The 23632-nt window shown below is 49.8% G+C and overlaps 1 protein-coding gene across 2 annotated transcripts in view; it reads right to left on the reverse strand.

Moving 5' to 3' along the window:
- The window catches only part of LOC101317399 (uncharacterized), a 199503-nt gene that overhangs the window by 94190 nt on the left and 81681 nt on the right, over nucleotides 1-23632 (reverse strand). For both annotated transcript variants that reach the window (XM_073808176.1, XM_073808175.1), the window contains exon 2: nucleotides 8003-8100. In XM_073808176.1, coding sequence (XP_073664277.1) covers nucleotides 8003-8084 — 82 coding nt within the window. In that variant the 5' untranslated portion in view covers nucleotides 8085-8100. The remainder of the gene's footprint in view (nucleotides 1-8002; nucleotides 8101-23632) is intronic.

Raw genomic sequence — 23632 nt, forward strand, 5'->3', positions numbered from 1 at the left:
CAGCCCAGGTAGAGGGCAAGGGCACAAGGGCTGAGGAGAGAAGAGGGCAAGGGAGGACCACCTAGGAATCCTGGCAGGGTGCACATCCAGGAAGGTGAAAAGACCCCAGAAATAAGAAAATGTCATCCCCTTCGGGTGGATCACACACCAACATCCTACTCTGCAACCTCGTTAGCCGTCCATCCTCAGACAAAAATAAGGGCCAGCAAAGCAGCCCGGAATGTAGAAGGACGGTGGGAGCGAGGGAGAGGGAAAGAGAGAACAGGAGAACAGATAGACAGATGGGATGTCCCAGCATCCACCTCTCGAGGGCCATTCATTTCCTGACAGGAACGTCATTATCTTGCTTGACAGAATCATACGGTACGCAAGGGAGTATGGAGGGAGAAGCCACCCTATTTTGGGATAGAAAAATCAGAGAGAGAGAAACAGAGGGAGAAAGAAGGTTATTACATAATTTCCACTTTCTTCCCTCCACCCTTAATGTTCTATCTGACAGGCTCCTCTCTTAGGGGGGAAAAATGACAAATCCAATCCAAAATGCAACAGCCTGTGTTCTGTTCGGAGAGCACACAGTGTACTGTACAGCCCATAAAACTCCAAACAGCCTCCAGACACTGCCGCAATCGTCCTCCATCAAAACACTTTGTCTTGCATACAAAAATAAGATACAGCGCTGAACGGAATACAAAATCAGCCCATTACAGTACAGGGAGACTGCTACTTAGCAACGAGGGGGCTCTAAAGCCTCGATGCTCTACAGGAAGCAAAATCTGTCGAGCCTGTTGGGCAAATGATAAACATTAGCAGTATTAAAAAACACAAAAGCCATGTAAATGGATAGACATAATGTGGAAACGAATTTATAGAATAAATTGGGAGGGGGCACTCAAGCCTACGGGGAGAGGCTGGGCTCCAGAGGGGTAGAGGCACGAGCTTCCCAAACCCCTGCTAAGGCACCACATGGAGGGAGAGACGTGTATTTGGGGAGAGGACTATGTGAACCCCCTTTTCATACAGGGGCTGTAGGTGAAGGGGTGGGAGAGAAGTGGTGAAAACACTGTTTAATACGATGACCTGCGATGAACTTTCCGAACTTTCTCTGTACAGCTGGCCCAACGTGACATCTTCAGGGCCGGGGGACCCAGGCACACACCTCCAGCAGCACTGCAGTGGGGAAATCGGTGGGCTTTATCTGCCCCGGGGCCAGTATCGCACCCAATGCCATCACAGGACCTGTCACTTGCTGTAAACAACATCCTTGCCCAAAAAAAAAAAAAAAAAAACCAACCCAGAAAACAAAACCAAAAACACCCCATCTGGGCTGGAAACACCAGTATATTTCATCAGGTAAAGGGGAAAAATACCCTGGCTGTGAACCAGCAGCAGGGTTTCGGTTCTCCGCCAAAACGGGAGCTAAAAGGCAAAGCCATATTCTTCTGGTCTCCTTTTAGGCTCTTGAGGCAGAAAGGGAGAAGGGGCGGGGGTGGGGGACAGCGAGGAATGGGGAGGAGAGGGGGAAGAAATGTATTTTTCATCAGCCAGTATATAATTTATAAACAGCACTAAACAGTTTTTGTTTTCTTTCTCGTCTCTCCCGTGTACGGGCTTGGACAGCAGTCAAGGCTGCGTTAATTTCTGCTTTGGGTACAGTGTGTTCTTGGAGGCACATCTGCAAGCGATCATAAACTCTCTGGAATGCTGGCAGAACATCCAGACCTGCCGGCAGGCCGGTGACGACACCACTCTGGGAAAAAGTTCGGGAAGCAGGCCAGGTTCAGAGCAGGGAGGGAGAGAGGGGAGCGTGCTGGAGAGAGAGCCGGGGAACGTAGCTTCTCTTCCCTCTTCCTGTGCCCCCATCACCCAAGAGGACCAAGGGGAAGGCAGGCTCTGAGCCACTCACGTCCCATCTTAACCCAAACCCTCCATCGTGCCCAGCTCTGCAGGCATGTTGAGTGAGGCTGAGGTCCTGAGAAGTTTCTTCTTGGTTATCTCCTGGTTTTACCCTGATGGCAGAAAGCCAACCAGAAGAAGGGAGTGAGCAGAGAGGGAGCAAATGGACCCTGGGTTCCAAGCTGCCTGGATAACCTCAGTCTCTTGCTTTTAGCAGATGCCTGATCTGGAAAGAGAGGGGGGAGTGAGAGGAAGAAGCTGCAAGGTCAGGAGAAGCCATCTTTGCATCCTGAGGTTCTTCTCCATCATCGTCACGGGGACCAGCTCATCTCCCCGCCTCACAGTCCCAGGGCATAATCCAGTTACCTCGTTCCCCCACACATTCTCTGTCTTTGGGAAGAAGGACCCTGAACCTCAAAGCTTAGTATTATTCCCAAAAGAGAAAAAAGGGGGACAGGTACAACCCACAGATCTTCGACATCTCGTGAAATTTTGTTTCTTCCATCTGATCGGGGGAAAGCATGAGAGAACCAATCTGGTTTCTGACCCCAACCCCTCCTGCCCTTTTCCCCGCCAGACGGTGACCTGGCCCCAGATGATATGTCCTGGCCACACCATGCTGCTGCTGGAATCAGCAGATCTGTCAGCCAAAGACCACGCCACTTCCCGGTGGCTCTGACTGTGGCGAGGAGTCTGGTATCGGGGTGTTTCTCAATAGCCAAGGCTCACAGTGCCTGGAGAAGGGTGAGGAGGAGTGAGCATGCAGGATGGGATCCCCCCAAAGAAGGGCTGTGTGCCCCTAACCACTGCAAGAGGCACAGGCCATGCCCCCCTCCAGCCGCGCCCCAGGACTGACTGCCTGTCACGCCATTTCCCCAAGAGTCTTATGCACCCTCTACTCCAGCCTAGTGTGCATCAAAAAGCCCAACAGTCCTTTCTGTTCCAGAGGAATGAAAGCGTCCCTTCCTTATCCGATCTTTCAGCGCTTTTGAGTGCCCTAGGTGAAATGCAAATCATTTTGCTTGCACTGATTTTGCTTGCAATCTTGCCCGGCTCCTCCCTTCTAAACCCTGCCCCCTCCTCCCCCCACGCCCAGCCTACAGGCCCAGCTACACTGCACGTCACCCCAGGCGGCGTGGGCTGCCCCCACCAGGTGCTCTCAGAAATCCATTCTACCACCTTCTCCCAGGAGCCCCCTTCCTCCTTGAATTCCTCCTAGAACTCTTTCTTGGCGCTCAGCACACACCACCTTCTTTTATAACTTTACAGTCAAACATCTCTCCTACTAGACCTAAGCGCCCGGAGGGTAGGGGTGCTGCCTGTTCTCCAGTGTTAAGTACACAGAGCCTGATGCATCTGTTGGCTCCAGAAATGAATGACACTCCCAGAACAGAAGCAGGCCACAGAAATATGCAAGCCTCTAAATAGCATGCGGCCAAGGCAAAACTAGGGGCAAGCAGTTCTGGGTGTGCTCAGTTATAATCCACCAGCACATCAGGCCAAGCTGTGGGAAACACTACCTAATGGGAAACGCTATCCGAGCAAATCGCAGGACCAACTCGAGTCATCGCCCGAGTCTGTGGTTTCTGCATGGACATCCAGAGCTAGGACGTTCTCTTAAGTAAGAACAAGGAGTGGCCAAGAGACAGAGGGTCACAGATGCTCCCACGAGGGATGGGGCAGCAAAGGATGGGCAGGAGACTTCAGAGGGATCCGGGGATGCAGAGGGGCTGGGATTCTTCCCCGGCTCCCTGCACTATCCTCCACCCAAGATTCATGCTCCAGAAGGGGCAGCTTTGCAAAGTGTTCTAGTGGTCACTTTTCTCACCCCAAATCTCTTTCTCAACGCTCGGACTTCCTGATCCCCGAACCACCTCTGAGAATGCAGGGTCTGGCCAGATCAGTCTCATTAGTGAGTGAGTTAGGTTATTGTTCGTTAATTTAAACGTATTGTTATCATCAGGTATATCTCATAAACATTTGGTTAGTTAATGCCTTCAAATCGAAATCAAAACTTCAATTAAGCTGAACATTCGCTACTACCATTTAGGGTCTGAAAAGAGAAAAAAGAAAGAGAGAGAGAGAGAGAAAGAGAATTGTCTCTAAGAAGGACCTCCTACAGGGCAAGCTTCTAATTAAACAAATTGTCAATTTCAACACAATGAAAACTGATTTAAGAGTATAAATCTGGTATTCCAGTCACTGAAAATAAGACCTCACAGTGTCGATCTTATACAGGCTGATTTCCTTGGATAGGGAAACATGGAAGAGAGGAGGAAGACAATTCGAGAAAGAGGAAAGCTGGGTGGGGGGGAGAGTGAGCCTTTGAGAAATAATATCTCCGCAGAATTCAATGAGGCCTGTACTCCAGCATCAGAGAAACTCCTTCTTTCCTCCTCCTTCACCCCACCCCTACCAGATGAGAAAAAAAAAAATTAATCGTGTATGATGACAAACTTGGCTCAGCACTCACTGTACACACTGTACCCACAAGGCTGGCACCCAGCCAGGCCTGGCCCAGCGCCAGAACTACAATAACAAACACAGGCCACGCTCGCCAAGAGGGGGTAGGGCAGCAAGCACGCAGAGCCCGTGCAGCTCTGCGAAGAAGGAGAGACGGCAGGAATGAGCCTCTCCTGGGCAGTGACAATATTTAGGGGAAGCCAGGAGCTCCCTGACCCCAACCCAGAGCCCAGACTCCCTTCACCACGGCCTGACCCCTTTTTAAAACACAGTCCCCGGGGCTGTGGAGCAACTCTTGTTCCGTGATGCTCTGCACCGCTGCTCCAACCCCTGGTGACCTTGTGTAAGGTGGGTCTGCGTTACAGACCCTCAGGGCCCATCCTGGCTGCTGCCTCCCTGCACGGAGCCTTCAAAACAGGGCAGCAAGAAAATCTCATGTCATCTAATCAAACGTCTCCTCTAAGACCTCACAAAGGTCTGATATCGTGCAACTGGGGGAGGAATTGGAACAGGTAAAACCCAACTTCTGCTACTGGAATCCCGGAGAAGACCTAGCACCACCGGCCCAGCCCTCTGACCCCACCTCCCCGACATGGTCAGGTCTCTCTAGAGGCCTCAGGGCCTTCGCTGTTTAACAGGGGGGCAAACAATTCGGGATCAGCCTCACGAAGCCCTTGCTGCTGCTTTATTTTCAAGCCATTCTGGCACAGGGGTGAGAGATATATGGGACCAAAGAAAGAGAAAACAGAGCACAGAAATATCAGAGTTGAAGCGGGCTATGAGCTATCTGCAAGGGTGAACTAAGGCCTTGCTGTGACCCATCATACCTCCCCCATCACCGAATCCTCTTTTATAAGGGCAGTGGCAAGTGAATTTCAGAGGGACAAATCATTTGCACAGACTTCAGCGGCAGACAGGAAAAGTTAAGAAAATAGGCCCCAGCTCCCAAAGCTGCCAGGGTATCCACACAAGACTGTGGGACCTTGAACTAGCATCTCGGTCATGGGGTGGGGCAAAGTCACTCATCTTGTCAGAAGCGGGGGCTCTGCACCCCCTGAACGTGCGTAAGCAGCTCCTCCTCTCCCTGCCACCCCACCGGCTCTACCAACGCCGCTGAAGTGTTGGGCTTCACGATGGAGACCTCGGCTAACTCACACTCAGCCAGTGGGCTCCTGGCTGCCCTCCAGTGAACCCCTGGGACACAGTCTAAACAATTCCTATTGCAGGAGAGGCCCGGTGGGAGACTGGAGTTTCCTTGAGTTGCCCGGCCTCCCAGGCTGCAGTCGTCCATTCAACCAGTATCTATAGACTCCAATTCCGTGCCAGGTAATGTGTGGCACCTAATGGGGACAGACCCTGTCCCCAAGTAGCTTATTCCAGTCTATTAGGGGAACAGAGGGAAAGGGAAGTTACATTTACTGAGAGCCTATCGTGTGTCGGGCAGCGTGCGAAGCGTCTAACGGGAGCCTTCCGTTTGGAGGCTCAGAGGTTTACATTTCTTGCCCAAGGTCACATGGTCAGGAGGTAGATGCCCAAATTCCTAACCCTGATTCCCAAGCAGGAGGAGATAAGGCAATTCCATTAATAACAATAATACAGAGAAGAAAGATTGGGTCCAAAGACAGCTTTGGATAAAAAAATATGGACCCCAGGAGAAGGCTCAATTGCTTCTGGCCGGATGTGAGGAACAGTTGAGGATGACATCATGGAAGGGACCTTGGAAGATCTGGGAAGACTGGGGATGGGTTATTTCACGCAGAGGGAAGCGGATGAACAAAGCCACAGAGCTTGGAAAGCTAGCTGTGCTGGTCCACACACAGTGTGGACAAGCACACGAGTCTGGCTAGTGCACTAGACTCAAGGAAACAGTAAGGAGAAAGGGTGCTTACCAGGCTGAGTTACCGAGAGGGCGAGGAAGCTTCAACCGCAGGCTATACTACCCACGTGGAAGCATCCAATGGCACGTAGTCAGAGACCACACAGGGGGCTGGAGCACGGAGCGAATGACATGGAAGACCCACACCCTGCTCTGGGGGAGGGTGGCTGACCTGTGGGCAGACAGCTCACGAAACCCCCCCACTAAACCCTCAACAACCTGCAAAGGTGAAGGGGGAGCAAAAAGATTGGAGGTGCAAGTTATAAAAATAAAAAGAGTGCACGGGTACCAGGCAGATGCCAAGCGCAGGAGCGCTTGGGCCCAGGACTCGGGGCCAACGTGGGGCAGGTGGGGGGTGAGGATGGCTCTGAGGGGCCAGGTGTCGGGGAGGAGAAATGGAACACAAAGACACGGGGTACAGCGAGACAGACAGTGGCCCGGTGCGGCCCAATCTTTGGATCTGGAAGAGGGAAGATTGGGAAGTGAGAAGGAGTTAGGGCACTTGACGAAGGGCCATGAAGGCCAGGGAGCGTGGCAGCACCCCATGCAGCGCAGAGGCACAGGGGCTCTGCAGTGGGGCGGCGGCGAGAGGAAGCATATACAAGGCCACCGAACGCACTTCCACGACCAAGGCGATGGCGGCAGCGAGGACAGACTGTAAACAGCCAGACTGTCCTCAGCGGGAGTACGGTGATGGGAACGCACCCGAACGACAACTTCAGCACTGGGGAAAGGGAGGGAGGTGGAAGCAGAAGCAGTCACTGTATGGTAAGGAGTGTACTACAGACGCTTCGTCATACATTCTGTTACCTAACTGATGTGAGTTAGCAACACCTGCCCTTTACCGATACAGAAACTGGGGGTTCAGAAGACAAACCTGTCCGAGGTCACACAGATGGAGATCTGCCCAACCCCAAAGCAGGCTCATTTCACAAACACTTTGAACCACGAACCACCTGGAGGGACCCTTGCTGGAGGCAAAATGGGAAAGGAAGAGCAGACACTGACCATGGACTAGACAGACGGGAGACAGCAAGACCGAGTAAGAAGACAGCCCTCTCTTCTCCCCCAAAACGTGACTCCAAGGTTGAAAGGCAAGGGAATTAGAGGGAAAAGAGCACTGGCCCCAGCAAGGAAGCGCGGTGGCCTCTGCAGCTGAAGCCAGGCAATGGCTTGGCCTCGAAGCAGCAGCCCTGGACCTGCTGTATCCCTCCCTCCACCGAGAACGCCTGGGCACGCTGCATGACAGTGCTCTCCCCTCTCCACACCTCACGGGGCAGAGAAGCTTTGCTCAAACACGAGCAAAAATACCAGCAGCCGCCGCGTCGACCCCACTAGAATTGGATAAAATTAACTTGCAAAAGCCAGCACGCTGGAACTAGCTTTGTGTTCCAACCTTTCTATATCTATTTAATTAAGGCTCCTGTATAATTAGTGAACCCAATAGCCAGATTCATTAGACAGCGAGAACCTAATTCCACAACTGTTCTGCTAATGAAATTGCAGTCTACTTTGGAAGGTGGATCACACAGGGCGCTGGGTACCAACAGAGCCCCAGGAAGGCCAGGAGAGCAGGACGATGGGCTCATCCAGACGGTCACATGGTCAGGATGGACATTTTGCTCCAGGAGCCTGGACGGAGCGTCCACAGGACGAGGTGGACCAAGGTCCGGCTGGCAGTGGGGATAGCCATGTTCTGGGTTGGGGGTGGAAGTGGGCGGGAGGTGGGTGCCCGTGCTCCAACAGGCCAGTCAGGGCATCCTCGCCTACCTGAATGAGCCAGTAAGTGCATTCTCAGTCGCAAACTATCCAGGAACCGCTTTCCGCAGAGCTCACACCCGTACGTCTTCATCCCACTGTGCAGCTTCCTGTAGGGGAAAGGAAAAGACAGGTTGCTGCTGCTGTGGCTGGACAGAAAGCAGGCCCACCCCTACCTGGGGGCTTGGCAGCCATGCCTGTGGCAGGTGAGCAAGAGGAAGGGAGATGGAGAGCAGGGGAGCTGGAGACGGGTGCTGACGGAGACATATCCCTGGATCCACGACAGCCGGAAGCCCCCTTTCCCATGGAAGGCTGCCAGGGAAGCATCTATTCCCGGTCTTGTCCAAGGGCTAGAAGGATAGGGCACTTCCTACTTCTTCATCCACTGGCACGCAGACCAAGAAGAAAAATCAGATTCAATTGTGGAGAGAGGAAAGAGGAAGCACCAGGCCAGTTAGACAGACATAATCCTCACGAACTAGCACAAACCACACGTGGAAGCAGAGGCGCCTCTGCTTACTTCACTCGCAGCACTGCCCTCACTGTGCTGCGTTGTGCGTATACCCGGCTCCCCCAAGAGACCGCTGCCCCGGGAGGGCTGCCCCGTACCTGCTCTCTCTCATAGCCCAGCTCCCACACAGCGACTGGCACGTCGCAGCTTATTAGTGAACTGATGCCTTCGTGGACAGAAGATGCCCCTCTCTCGGGGCATCCAGAGGTTCTCAAAACGGCAGTCACTCTCCAACACACAAAACCTTCCCCAAAGGCCCAGCTGTCAAAGTGTTTTCCCTCTACGTCTGGCCAGAGGATGAGCCCTGGCAGAAAGAAAGGTTTGAAGAAACCAGGTAACATCACTCTATAAAGAGAAGGTGGCAGTCGTCGGTTTCGGCTTTCCAAAGAACTTCCATGTACGTTATCTCGTTTATTCTGTGAGGTGAACCTGGCACCCATGACCACCCCAGGAAGACAGAGGCCCTGGTAACCCCTGGTCACAGGCCCAGCCTGCAACCCTCTTCTGACCCCAACTCCCAGCCTGGGGCCTTTCCCACCAGACCCCGCCACTCAGTCAGGAGCCAGCAACAGAGCTGGTCAGAGGCAGGGAAGCAGGCGGCTAGTGGGGAGGTGCTGGGAGAGTCTGGGTCGCGGGCTGGCCAGGGGGCCATCTGGCCCAGAACTCTGCCTTTCCTCCCACTCACACTCCTGTTCTCAGGCCTGTCCATGCCTCTGCCGGATACAGGATCCACCCCATCCTGTCTCTGCGCCTTGCCTGCCGCCTCCCCAGGGGCCTCAGCCCTGAGGAAGGGGACAGGCAGTGGCAGCCAGAGGCAGGAGCTGAGGGCGATGGGGCCGGCAGGTGGGCACCCTTAGAGCCAACAGCCCATTGCAGTCAGGATGTTGATGCGCTAGGACCACAGTCAAAGGCTGGAGGGCTGCCGGTACTGATATTAGATGAACGCAGGCAGGGAAGGGGAGGATTATACACTCAAGCCAGTGGTGCCCGGATCTGCTGTCCAGATCACAGAACTAAACCAAGCCACCCACTGCCAGCACCTTCCAAATCCCACAAGAACCCAGAGGTGCGTCAATACCCTGTGGGCCCCGGGATGAGTATGGGTGGCAGTCTAGCGGCTTGAAGACAGCATAGGGGTCCACTGTGTGCAGCTTCTGACAGTGATCGGGCCCAGGCCCCTTCACAGAACTCTTTCTCAATCACAGTCGTGTTTGCTTGCTTTCCCTTTACCGCTTTGCCAAAGACAACAAATGATTTCTCAATCACAAGTGCACACACACCCTCATCCCTGACACTGCCGTGCACCCCACCCCCATGTTATCTGACCCCCGGCCAAGGCTGATCCAACCCAATTGAGAAATAGTAACGGTACAGAACATTTTCACTGAACATTCTCAGCTCTAAACATATTTCACAATGCTGGGCACTGGGACATGTCCTACTAGCATTCTGGGCAAAGCACGGTTTAAAATATGTACCCAGGCATGTTTGTGTGTGTGTGCACGCATGCATGTGCACACGCTGGAGCTGAGTACGCCTGTCACTTGCCTGGGCATGACAAAGGTTTGCTTTCCTAAGAGCTGTTCCGTGGAGCAGCAAAAGCTCTATTCACAAGTGGTTCCACAGGTGACCCTCGTACACAAGTTCATGGTCAGATCAGGTGGACGGCAGCATGTGGGTTCCAGTCTTATTTATCTCCAACTTTTTCTTCACTCACGCTTTTTTTATATAAAATATTTATTTATTTGGCTGCGCTCAGTCTTCGCTGCAGAGTGTGGGATCTTTGTTGCAGCATGCGGGATCTTTCAGTTGCGACACGCAGGATCTAGTTCCCTGACCAGGGATCAAACCTGGGCCCCCCGCACTGGGAGCGTGGAGTCTCAACCACTGGACCCCCAGGGAAGTCCCTTCACTAATGCCTTCCAGGGGTGCCCACCTCTGGGGTGGCTGTCAGGAGGAAGACGAGGACAAACACACACTCAGGTTTGTTTTCCCAAAGGGCGCTGGAGTGGCCAGGCTTCAGGTTTCAGCAGTCACCACCAGGATGAGTATCCCCACCCTGGCTCTTGGGCTCCCATCTCTTCTCCCTGCAGGTTTCAGATCAAGTCTCTCATCTGGGTAACCCTACTGTTGTTTTGTTTTGTTTTGTTTGGTGCAAACGGATTTGCCTGGCAACTGGTGTCAGTGGCCTTCTTGACCAACTGGATTGGCGTGGTGTGTAAGGTGATGCACTCTTGCCCTCTACTACAGAAGGAGCAGGATTCGGGGAAGGATGCCAGTTGAGCAGCCAGAAGACCTGGATTTTTGTCCTAACTTGGCCATTAACTTGCTTTGTGACCTTAGACAAACCATGCTATCACGATCTGTCTGCATTTTTTCACGATCTGTCTGCATTTTTTCACCTGTAAAGTGATGGTTTCTCATGGTGTCAAAACTTTATTATTCCAAAGTCTTACCCATGTCCTTTTACCCAGCCTCCAAGGAATTCCTCTGAGGGGCACTATTATCTCTCTGAGCCACGTTCCACTGTGTGATGTCTCATGACACCAGGGCAGTCAGGCTAGGACAGCCCAAGGAAAAAACTGACACCCATTCTCAGATATCTACTCATTTTAAAACCTTCTAATCCAGAGGACCTGACTTCCCTCCTTTACTCACCTGTGATATTTCAGGGAAAGAAACTTCCAGAACTGATGACCAGCCTTTCTTTGGAACCATTCTGCTGCCGTGCATCTCGCAGCCTTCAGAGACATGGGTGTCCTCTCCTGCCCAATCCTTGGGGTAAGGAGACTGCCTTGCACCTGACCCACTAACTCAGTGCCCTGCACAGGTTCCCAGAGGCGAGCATGGCGTCCAAGTGATCCCACATGTAGTTCGAGGATGAAGGTCCTGCCTCACTGGCGGAGGGACCAGGGCAAAGAACACGAAGTTCAGAAGAGAAAAGGGGAACACCTCCCAGGCCTGGAGCTCAACTGAGCCAGTGCCGGTTCACCCACCCCTGTCATTATTGTTCAGACACCAAGGGGTGGATGTGAAGAGGTAGAGACTTCTAATCCAAAGCAAAGGGAAATGGCAGAGAAGAATCTGAGTGCATGCAAGGACCACCAACAGACCTTCTATGGCATGGGCTGAGGAATGGCCAACGTGGAAACAGAATCGCAACTGGTTTCCAGAGTGAAAGTACAAACTGCAGGATCTCAGGGTCTGTCACCCTGGACCCCAACCCTTACCACCTCTGCCGCCACACTATGCCGCTGCAAGCGTTCTGATGAACATGGAAATTCCATCCGCCTCCTTCTTCCTCTCCACACACACTCATATTTTCCCAGGCCGGCCCTGCCTTTTCACAAGGTCAAACTACTCATGGTCATCTGAGGTCATCAGCCTCCACGATAACACAGGAAAGGAGGACAGCTGGGGACATCTTTGCACCTTTCTACATATGCTGCCTTGGTTTTCACACTCTCTTCTCTGAGAAGCAACAGTGTTGAACACTGTTTTGAAACACAGTTCTAGATGGCCCAAGCAACTCCATGCTGGACTCAGAGGAACGTCCATTCCCCACAGGCTTCAGGGCCCCACCACCCGCTCTTGGGGAGCAGGCTCAGGTGCTCCCCAACTACGACCACACCTGGCCCACTGGGTAAACTCCTGAAGGTAACAGGTTTTCAATTTTGTCCAAAAAGACAAAGAAAAAATTAACCTCTAACGGGGTTCTAGCTATTGTCTCAAGAGAACTGAATCATTATGGGAAAACAGAGGTAAGCAAATACGAACCTTTTAACAAGTAACTGGAGGGAAGGACACATTCCTTCTCACTGATTCTCAACCACACAACTCTCACTAGTAAAACCAAGCTAGCAAGCTCCACACTCATTCAAACCACTTTCGTGCTGCTGTGAGGCTGAAAGTTCATAAAAACTCATCTGCTTCAGACTGTAACTATATAGTAGCAGAAGCCGCGTTTATCTTTCCTTTTCTTTATAGGGGCTAGTTCAGAAGTGACTGCTCCACGCTGCTAAAGAAATTCCTCCATCTGAGGTGGGGTCCAGGCATCCTCCTCTCATCTGAACACTAGTCCAAGCACAGGAGCTTCATGGGCAGCCTCCAACCTCATCCTGTGCCCCCGAAGTCCACACAAGGAAGGCCAACGGCAACCTCATAGCCGCATAAAGCCTGAGCTTCAGACCAACCTCACCCTCGGGGTAAGTCTTCGTCTCCTCAGCCCGCTAGACGACAACAGCAGAAAAAGTGGCAGCAGGGAGAGACTCATGCCAGACTCCATCCTCCCCCACCCTCAGCCTCCAGGGACAGCTGACTACAACAGCTGTTCCCTAAGGGGTGCCCTCTGTACTACACCCTGCAGGAGAAGCTAGGCCCTCCTGTATCCCACACAGCCAAAGACTAAGGGGAGAAGTCTAGAAGGGCCAGCAGTGCTGCTTGTCTGAGAGAGAGGGGTTCAAGGCCCAGCACCACCAATGTTCCATTTCTTCCCAAGTTCTCTGCCTGGAGACAAATGGCAGTGAGAACAGACCAATAGGTAAGAAAGTCTAGAGAGGGAATTCTGTTCCAATAACCCAAGGGCTGCCCTTCTTCACTGTGCCCCTGGGGAGATGGAAGTACCTGCCGTACGAGTTTTGCTGAGCACGCCACACCAGCACTGAAAACTAGGATCTGTTATGAGGGAAAGTGAGTGGAGGGAACTACCCACTTTTGCACGAGGAAAGATGCGGTGGGGAAGCCATCCTATAAGGAAGGGCCTTTATAAGACAAAGTGTTCTTTGTTCTCACCCTGAGTGACTCTATCCCCTGCCCCCACCAACATTCCAGCTCCAGCGGCTCTGAAGGTCCTTCCAACTCACCCCCTCTACTTGGTCTGAGCTGCCCCACATGCAGAAGTCACCCCAATGCTTGATCTTTTGCTTTCTGATCCTGTGACAGTCAACTTGACCTATACAGTGATTCTAGGGGTACTCAGAACAGACAAAGACAAGACAGGAGAGTCTGTGAGTCAGCTCCCAACAATGGTCTAAATGATCCTACTTTCTCAAAAGCCTGCTGCCCCATGGGAATCAGTACTCTCCAAGGCCCTCTACTTACCATGGGAACACAGCCCCGTGCAAACCTCTCACCCCGCTCTTGATCAGGACCTGCCCGCTGACCCTGACATGCTACCGTGTCTCCCTCCCATGTGGGCACTGTATGAGGGGGACCCCTTCACAGGCTCGGACAATGCTCTGTCTTCAAAGCAGTAAAGAACCCTTAAACCCAGTGGTAAGAGAACCTCACCTGGCCTCGCTCACCTCTCGGAGTCGAAACGCAACTGACAGAGGAAAAAGCTTATGTACTTCAGCAACGGGCTCTCTCTTCTTCCCCAGACCATTAAGTTCACAATGTACCTTCAATGTCCACTTACCTTCAATTCGAATAACAAGAGGAAGGCCAAATAGTCAATTCTGCCCATTCTGGGCTTGAATTTTAAGAGGAAGAGACGAATGAAAAGCCATTAGGTTACCAGGGATTTACCCCCAAAAGCAACTTCCAGGGAGACTGCAGGGTGTTTCCATACATGGTCTAGCCTCCTGTACTTTCTCCACATGCCTTTTTGTGGCGAAGGAATCCTCTGAACAGAGCCTGTTCCACTAGAGGCCTCCACCCTAAGCCAGAGCAGGTCATCCACAGGACATCTGGGATGCTCAGGGAATGTCCCCTACCTTCTAAGGGTGACATGGTACCTTCTCAAGGAGCATCTCTTAATGCCGCCAACGGTGAGTGACATATATCAGTCCCCGGGGGTCAACAATCACACCCAGTACCATTCTCCTTATGCACTTACTTGGAGTATCAAGTTCCTGATTCTGGACTAAGCCCTTTATAAGTTCTTCCGAACTATAAGTTCCTAGAGGACAGGAACCAAGTCTCCATTTCCACCTCCTAATCCCTCAGCACAGATGCACGCAGCCAGAGCAGACCCACGAGAGGCTACCGCTAGCGAAGCAGCCACCGAGCACCCCAAGACAAAGGGATACTTGACACTGAGATCCAGCCCTGAGACTGCCTGGATTCAGAGAGAAGGTCTGGTACCCCCAGGGAGAAAAAGAAAATAAGAGTTCTAATATTGGCTAGGAAATGGGTCACGTTCATTTTCTCAAGGCATAAATAAGGGAAATTATCCTTTTATCCACTTTTTTTAAATGTTTAGATTAGACAGTCATTTGACAAGCTGCGAATGCTTAGCTGATATTACTGCAAATTATCCTTCTAGCAATAGAGTTCGTTGCTCTCTGACTAATCAATATTAATAAACATTACTGAATGCTTTTACAACACAATTTATTTTTTAATACAGCTCTTTATGTATGTCATAAAGTAAATATACCAATAAAAGGCAAGGATTTCAAACAACAGATTAAAAAAGGCAACCAAGAACTAACAGAGTGCTAGTCAACACCTTCCGTGCTGCTGAATGGGGGGCAGGCCTGCACCGAGCGTCCCTCTGCTGGGAATCCAGGCCTGTGGGCCATGGAAGATGGTGGCCATTTGGTTGTTTCAGAGCCTTTTAAAGGGAGGAGAGAGAATACCAAAGGAGGCATGTTTTCTCAAGAATGTAGATGAGAAGTGCGGTATACTGACTGACCGAAACACTGGACTAGTGGTGGGGGGCTCAGTGCTCACCCAGCTCTGCCAGGAACCATCCGGATGACCTTGGCCAAACCACTTACCCTCTCCAGAGTTCACCCTGCAGCTTTGCAACAACGCAAGAATTGAGTCAGATGATTTCCTAGGTCCTTTCCAATCACGTTTACGACACCAGAAGGCTGTGGCATTGACAGGGGCCTGTGCTAGCCAGACTAGACCCTCCTTCGTGAAGGATCCAGGCCAGATCCATCCCCTCAGCCCTTGTTATTGAGCCCAGAACACAGGAGGGACTCAGTGCATCTTTGTTGAATGAATGAACAAACAAACATGAAAGGGGATTCAAGGAGAGAAAATGTAGAGGCTGAAAACTCCCCCACTGCCTCCACACACACACACACACACACACACACACACACACCACCCCTCCCCCCACCACACACCCGGGTACGAGAACAGCTGTCCCTACAGATGGCCAACAGGCACATGGAAAGATGCTCAGCATCACTAATTATTAGAGAAATGCAGATCAAACCTACAGTGAGGTACCACCTCACACTGCTTAGAATGACCATCATTAAAAAGTCTACAAATAACAGATGCTGGAGAGGGTGTGGAGAAAAGGGAACCCTCCTACACAGTTAGTGGGAATGTAAAGTGGTGCAGCCATTATGGAACAGTATGCAGGTTCCTCAGAAAACTAAAAATACAATTACCATATGATCCAGCAATCCCACTCCTGGGCATATATCCAGAGAAAACCAGAATTTGAAAAGATACGTGTACCCCAATGTTTATAGCAGCACTATTCACAATAGCCAAGATATGAAAACAACCTAAATGTCCATCAATGGATGAATGGATAAAGAAGATGTGTGTGTGTGTATGTATACACACACACACACACACACACACACACACACACACACACACAATGGTATACTACTCAGACAGAAGAGAATGAAATAATGCCATGTGCAGCAACATGGATGGACTTAGAAGTGAAGTAATACTAAGTGAAGTAAGTCAGAAAGAGAAAAACAAATACCACATGATATCACTTATATGTGGAATCTAAAATATGACACAAATGAACTTATCTACAAAACAGAAACAGATTTACAGACATAGAGAACAGACTGGTGGTTGCCAAGGGGGAGGGGGGAGTGGGAGAGGATGGAGTGGGAGTTTGGGATTAGCGGATGCAAACTATTATATAGAGCATGGATAAACAACAAGGTCCTACTGTATAGCACAGGGAACGATATGCAATAGCCTGTGATACATCATAATGGAAAAGAATATGAGAAAGAATGTATATATATGTATAACTGAGTCACTTTGCTGTATGGGAGAAATTAACACAACATTGTAAATCAACTATACTTTGGTAAAATAAATTAAAAAAAAAAAAAGAACAGTTGTCCCTATTATCCAAAAGAGAAGATTTCCTTGGGGTTCTTAGAAAGAAAGCGGTGCATTCTGCCTTGGCCTGGGATGGAGGCCAACCTGGAACTCACTGAAGGGTGGTAGGAGCTGTCCTAGGCCTTGAAAATATGAGGAAGGACAACGGCATCCCACGGCCATAACCACACCAAGTACAGTGCTTTCAGATAAGGCTGCCGGCGAGTGTTAAAATACAACGTCAGAAATGACAAAGGGCCATGCTAATCTCCCCGCAGCAACTGCTCAGAGAAGGATCTCCGTGGCTGCCCGGTACCAGGAGGCCTGGGCTTCGGGCTCTTCTGTCACCGGCCCTTTGTTTTAAAATACCCAGTTCTCCTAAGTCATTTATTGGAAATATCTCTAACAACAAAGTTCACCAAGAACAAAAGTTTTTCATTTGTGCACCAGGCTATAGGATGATCTTATCACACACAATCTCATACTGTCTCTTTCAACAAGGTCTTAGCGTGCTTATCTGCGAAGTTCCTAGTAGCCAAATATGATTGAAATGTTCTATTTATGCTCACTGGATTAAGGAGATGTTGCAAAACTCCACAAAAACCTGGCAGATGTAAGCAAGGTATTACAGCCTGGCCAGTTAAGATCTGAGGGAAAGGGATCAATACACACTTTTGTAGTTTCTTTCTTCTTCTTTTTTTTTTTTTTTTAAAGAAACCAGAAAAGTTGTGCTTTTAGAAAAGGGAAGAGGAAAAGAAGTAAAATGCCGTAAGATTTATAGCTTCTCAGAGCTTTTTCCAAACCCTAAACAGGGCACCATGGTGCATGCTTGATGATGTCAGCCCAAGGGAAACAAAAATAAATCCAAAATATTCTCTCTAGATCCTAAAAGGCCCTATAAGGGAATTGAACTATGGTTACGGAGGAAGAGCATTTTTGCTTTCTCTCTCTCTCCCATATGAGGCTTTCAACCAGCGCACATAGCCAATTTCTGGGAAAACCCTTTCAAAAAGTTATAGATTCCTCCTTAATCTTCCTGTTTTGCCTGGGTGTGTGCAGGAAACATCGTCTCCTAGTTATCTAGGCTCATTTTGACATGTTCTCCCTTTAGCCAAGCAGCCAAAACGCTACCTTCAAATCCCACAGACCAGCCTTGGATCCTCAGAGGCTACTGAAAATAACTGAGGTTTATTAAGGACCTAAGAAGAAAGCCCTGCAGAATTAAACCCTTCGGAAAACCTTCTTAGCGTATACTGCCTCGTTCTTTCTGCTTTAGCACGCTGAAAACTGAACTACTTTTCTATGAGGATTCTGAGCTTTAGAGCCATCATTCTGAACATCAGTTATGAACACGAGATAAGAGGATACACTGATGAACCTGTAAGGACATCCAATCACATTGTGAAAGTCACTGTCATTTTATTAAAGGAAAAAGGCAAAACCCCACCAGATAGCCACTTCTTTGCTGGTTCTTTTTTTCTTCTAGAAAAATGCACAAAAAAAAAAAATCTAGTCAACGAAGGTTTTATAATAATAAGGCTAATGCATTGATAGATCACATCTGACTCTGAAAGGGTTTGCTGAGGGTCATCTCAACTGCCTCATGTCTGGGGAAGAAGGGAGTACAGTCCCCATTTTGTAGATGAGGCTGAGCGACTTACCTTCCCGCGAAGAAGACGGAAGTCTCCAGACTTCTCACCTCCAGATCCACATTCACACTTGCCCACCTGAAAGAACACCCACCCCACCCATAACATCCCCTCACTGCCTCCCAATAAAGGCACCGGAAAACAACCAGCGAGAGAGGAGACACTGAGAGCACACCCAGGATTCGCAGGACCCGAATCAGAAAGACGCAGGAACAGAGGAGCGACTGAGAACACAGGTGAGCCCAATGACGGCACCCAGAGCCCACGGCAGGCTGGGTCTCAAAGGATCTTCATCACCTCCTACCGGGATGACCGCAGGGAAGGCACACAGCCTCACCCCCTACTGCTGTTTAGTATCTGTTAAGCACCTACTGTGTGCCCGGTTCTGGGAAAGTAAGACTACACTTGAGCTGCAGTCCATCTGGGTAGGTCCTACATCAGCATTATTCTCCATCATTATACTCGATTGATTTCCTTTATAGCACATTTCCTTAACACAATTGACAGGTATATATTGGGTTTTTGCTACTATTCTTTATCTCCACTAGACTTTAAGCTACATGAAGGCAGAAGGCATCTGCTGTAGCCTCAGAGTCTGGTACAGTGCCTGGTACAGAGTAGGCATTCAAAACATGTTCTAAAATAACAGCTTTATTGAGATTATCTACATACCATAAAATTCACCTTTTCAGAGTGTACCTTTTGATGGTTTTTAGTGTATTCACAGAGCTGTGCAACCATCACCATTATCTAACTCCAGAATATTTCCATCACCCCAGAAAGAAACCCCCTACCTATTAGCAGCCATTCCCCATTCTCCTATCCCCCAGTCTCTGGCAACCATTAATCTACCTTCTCAATGCATTTGCCTCTACTGAACATTCATGAAATGGAATCATACAAGAAGACGTCTGTGTCTGGCTTCTTTCTCTTAGCATAATGTTTTCAAGGTTCATCCACTTTGCAGCATGTATCAGTACTTCATTCCTTTTTATTCCATTGTATGTATATATACCACATCTAATTTATCCATCCATCAGTCAATGGACTTTTGGTTGCTTCCACCTTTTGAAGCATTATTATGCTTTGGCTATGAACATGTATGTACATGTCCAAGTTATCTGTGGACATCTGCTTTCAATTCTCCTGGGTATACACCTAGGAGGAGAATTGCTGGTACCTCTATGTGTAACCTTCTGAGGACCCGCCAGACTCTTTTCCAAGGCAGCTGTACCATTTTACATTCCCATCAACAATGTATGAGGTTTCCGATTTCTCAGTACATTTTTGGGCTAAATGAATAAATGAGGATTCCTTCTGCTCTAAAAGCCTGCAGAGAATGGGATAAATTTCCAAGGCTCCTGTGGTAAGCTAGCATCTTCATCTGCAGACACGACATACCCCACTCGTGTTGAACAGAAACCCCAAAGAAGGCTATTTATATTTAGTTCATTCTAGAGAGACAGAATCAAATAAAAAATGAGGACAAGGAAAATAAAACCTCAGACAGCTCAAAGTGGGTTCTACCTTCGCAAATGATTTCAACCCCCATGTCCAGACTCAATAATTTAATAACACACATGTCTTAAACAAATTTAGTTGAAAAAATATGAACAGGATCCCAGCTCAGCTGCAGCTGACTTTGATTTGGTCAGCAGTGAGAGCAGCTTTATTTGACAGCCCTGCTTGTCTATGACGGGAAGTTTGAAAATACACTTAATAATACTTAAAATCAACACACACAAACAAAACTATCCCAGGCAAACCCTAGGAGAGGGATCCACGGAGCTGAGAGCCCAGGCGAGCCAAGATCAAGTCTGGCCTCTCTTCCTGCCCTTGTTTGAGGGGGCGGGGTGTCCCAAAGCTGGGGGAAGAAGCTTTGCGAAGAGCTCCTCAAACTTCCTTTTCTCCCCTTTTCTTTCTCTGTAAAAGAAGGCAGCGTATTCTTTCTGCACAGACTCCTTGCAAAGAACAAACAAACAAAGGCTGGGACAGAGCAAGGCCCCTTGCAAGCTGCAGGTAATTAAAACGGCCTGTAAATGCCCCAGCAGAAAGCACTTCAAAGAGACAGTAATTCCAGCAATGGCTAGTCAAGACTGTGTGGTGTAAAAATTATGAGTTTTCCCAACGGGGAGCTTTGTGTGAAAAGGACAGGGGTTGGTGGCAAAGGGAGGGTGAGCCACACAGAGGAGGCTTACTTACAATGGTGTCCACGTCGGGTGTGCGCAGGACTGCGTGGGGGTGTGTGCGTGTGTGTGTCACACACGCGGGCAAGAGAAAGAAAGGCGGACGGTGTGCACGTGTGAGAGTACACATTTATCATTGCCGAGATGCTCCAAGCGTGTGGACGTGGAGATAAAAGGAGAAATAAAATAAAAGCAAAAAATATGCATCCTCTCCCCCTGCTGGGCCTTGTTTTCACAGGGAGAAGTACCAGGCAGCTTGCTCCTTCCTCCAGCTCCTACCTTGTAAGCCTGCCGAGCCAGGCGTGCAGGAAATGCATAAACCCTGGGACTCTGGACCCAGCTGACAGCCACCGCGCACAGCCACCTCTCTGGATATGCTCATACTTTCCATCTCCCAGAGACACACACACTTAGGACCACAGACCACAAGCTATGTTATCTGAAAACAGAGGATGGAGAAAAGAGAGAGATTCTTAACCTTGACTCTGACCACATTCGCTAAATCCTCCACGCTACCTGCCTGCACTCAGGGGATGCGGTGACCAGTCCACGGCGTGGAGCTGATGCACATGACAATGGAGGTGGCAGCCTCGATGCACAGGGACCCTGGCCTCACTTTTATAATACGCAGCACAGACAACCCACACTGACACACGCTGGCGATCACCTGACCACAACACCGCACATCTTTTTAAAAAAGCCTCCGTTTTAGCCCATCCTTTGCGTGCGCGTCTACTGTTGCACCAGTAGCGCTGGGCGTGCATCTGCTTGCTTGCCTGACTCTCCAACTACATGGAAAACTACCCGAACACAGACCCAGCCTCACTCCTCTGTAGTCTCCAGCCTCGCAAAGGGCCTGGATCAGTGGATGCCCAGGACACGTTCTGGGGAATGGGTGAGTGGGGGGAAGCGTCTTGGCCATCCTGTGGGTGATAAATAAGCAGGACCAGGATGGGGTGCATACAACATATCGTGCAGAGCCTGGTACCCAACTCTTCTTAACCCTCATCAGGCAGTCGAGAGGTCACGTGGCCCACGGGAGCCTGAGAGCCCACGGAAGGAAGGTGGAAGCAAGCCTGTGCTCGCCAGGGTGGCAGAGAAGCCGACGCCAACGCGAGCTGGTGGCCTTATTTCCCCATAAGCAAAATTGTACCCTCCTCCCTCCCGGTCCCAGTCCCTAACTCCTCCCCGACATTGCCGCCTTTAAGCCCACACATAAAAATGTCCTTTACTACTTTTATTTAATGAGCTTTCATTTTCCTCCCCTTCCCTGTAAATGAGAAAGTCCACCTCCTAATGGGGATGGGGGAGAGGAAGCAAGGTGGAATCTTTTAAAAATGGGCCATAACTTCATGAAAACCATTCTCCTCGACAACATCCCTGACCCACCCCCGCCCCTCTACAAGCCCCCGCACCCGGCCATCCTCCCAGCATCCTCCCTTCTCACCATTCAAAACAAGATGCATGGATTTTGGATATTTGATTGCTTTTAAGAATATATATTTTCCCTCAAATAGACTGAATACAATGGTTAGGAAATGTGACAGAGAACTATTCTGAGCCATTTATTGCCTTAATACCCACCTTTGTCCAACAGGCAGTTTTGACAACAGCGATAAATTCCAAATTTATGTCAACAGAGCATATGTTGAACACCTCATTTCTGAGCTAAAGCGGCATGCTGTCCTATAAATCACCGTTCTGTTTGAAATGAAAGTAGATTACAGGCCTGTGTTATTGAGCAGTTAGAGCTATAGTCATATAAATCAGAACTTTTAACTCTAGGCAATCCGTTGCGCAATTAACTAAAGGGTACTTTGTCATTTCAAGGCTCGTGCACAGACTTGGCAGGGCTCAGAGCTACTGGGGAAAGGGCTGGGAAGGAAAAAAAGGTTTTAGGCTACAGGAAGGTTCTCGACTGCAGTGTCCATCACACCCCACCATGCCCTACCCCTCCCCCACACCCCCCTGCCAAGGCTGCACGCTAGGAAAGAGCCTCGTAATCAGTCCCTGCCACGCAGACAGCATCACACCAAGTACTTCCCACCAAGTCACCTCTGGAAACCCAACTGCCTTCTCATCCATGAATCAAGCATTTTCTGAGCACAAGCCACGTACATAACCTTATCTTAGGTGCTGAGATGATACCTGAGACCCCGGAGACGATATTGTGGTGCAAACAACAGCATTAAGATGAGGCTGATAATGAAGAAGAATTAGAGGAATGGTGTACAAGACACATTTGAACACTTACTATGTTCCCGGCACTATCCTGTGCATTTTCATGCACTGTCTCATCCAATTCTCAGAACAGCTCTACTGGGCAGGTATTATTTTTATTTCTGCTTTGCCAGGAGGAAACGGAGGCATAAGGAAGTAAACAACTTGTCTGAGGTCATCAAGTTGGTAAGTGGCAGAGCCTGATACATTTCTAGTTGGCAGAGCAAACAGTTTAAAAACTCAGGGACTTCCCGGGTGGTGCAGTGGTTAAGAATCCGCCTGCCAATCCAGGGGACATGGGTTCGAGCCCTGGTCAGGGAAGATCCCACATGTCGCGGAGCAACTAAGCCCATGTGCCACAACTACTGAACCTGCGCTCTAGAGGCTGCGAGCCACAACTACTGAAGCCCGCATGCCTAGAGCCCGTGCTCTGAAACAAAGAGAAGCCACCGCAATGAGAAGCCTGTGTACCGCAACGAATAGTAGCCCCTGATCGCCGCAACCAGAGAAAGCACGCGTGCAGCAATGAAGACCCAATGCAGCCATAAATAAAATAAATTCAAAAGAGAAAAAGAAACAAAAACAAAACTCAGACTCTGTCACCAGCCCTCATCGTAAATTCCAGGTCCACGGCTTACTAGCTTTAAGATGCTGGGATTCTCTAAGTCTCGGTTATCTCAGCCTTGGATATCATGACCCCAGAGGATAGAAAAATGAGATTGTGCATGTAAAAGACTCAGCACAGTGTTGAGAATATAATGTGTTAAGTAAGTGTTAGCTAGTATAAGGCTGAAGAAGAAGAAAGAGAGACCCTGGTCCTCTGGTTGGTTCATCACAAAGCTGGTGAGAAAGAGACAGAGAAAGAATCCCAGAAGCAAGACGTGGTTATGTGCCAAAATGCCAACAACTAATCCACGTTGCAGGTGTGCAGAAGAGGAGCAGCTAAGAGGTGGGTGGCGTGGCGAGAGATGGCTTGAGGGCGTGGTGAGACAGAGCTGGTCCTTTCAGGCCCTTTGTAAGCTCTGAAGCTCTATCT

The sequence above is a fragment of the Tursiops truncatus genome, chromosome 8, assembly GCF_011762595.2.
Source record: "Tursiops truncatus isolate mTurTru1 chromosome 8, mTurTru1.mat.Y, whole genome shotgun sequence".
NCBI lineage: Eukaryota > Metazoa > Chordata > Mammalia > Artiodactyla > Delphinidae > Tursiops > Tursiops truncatus.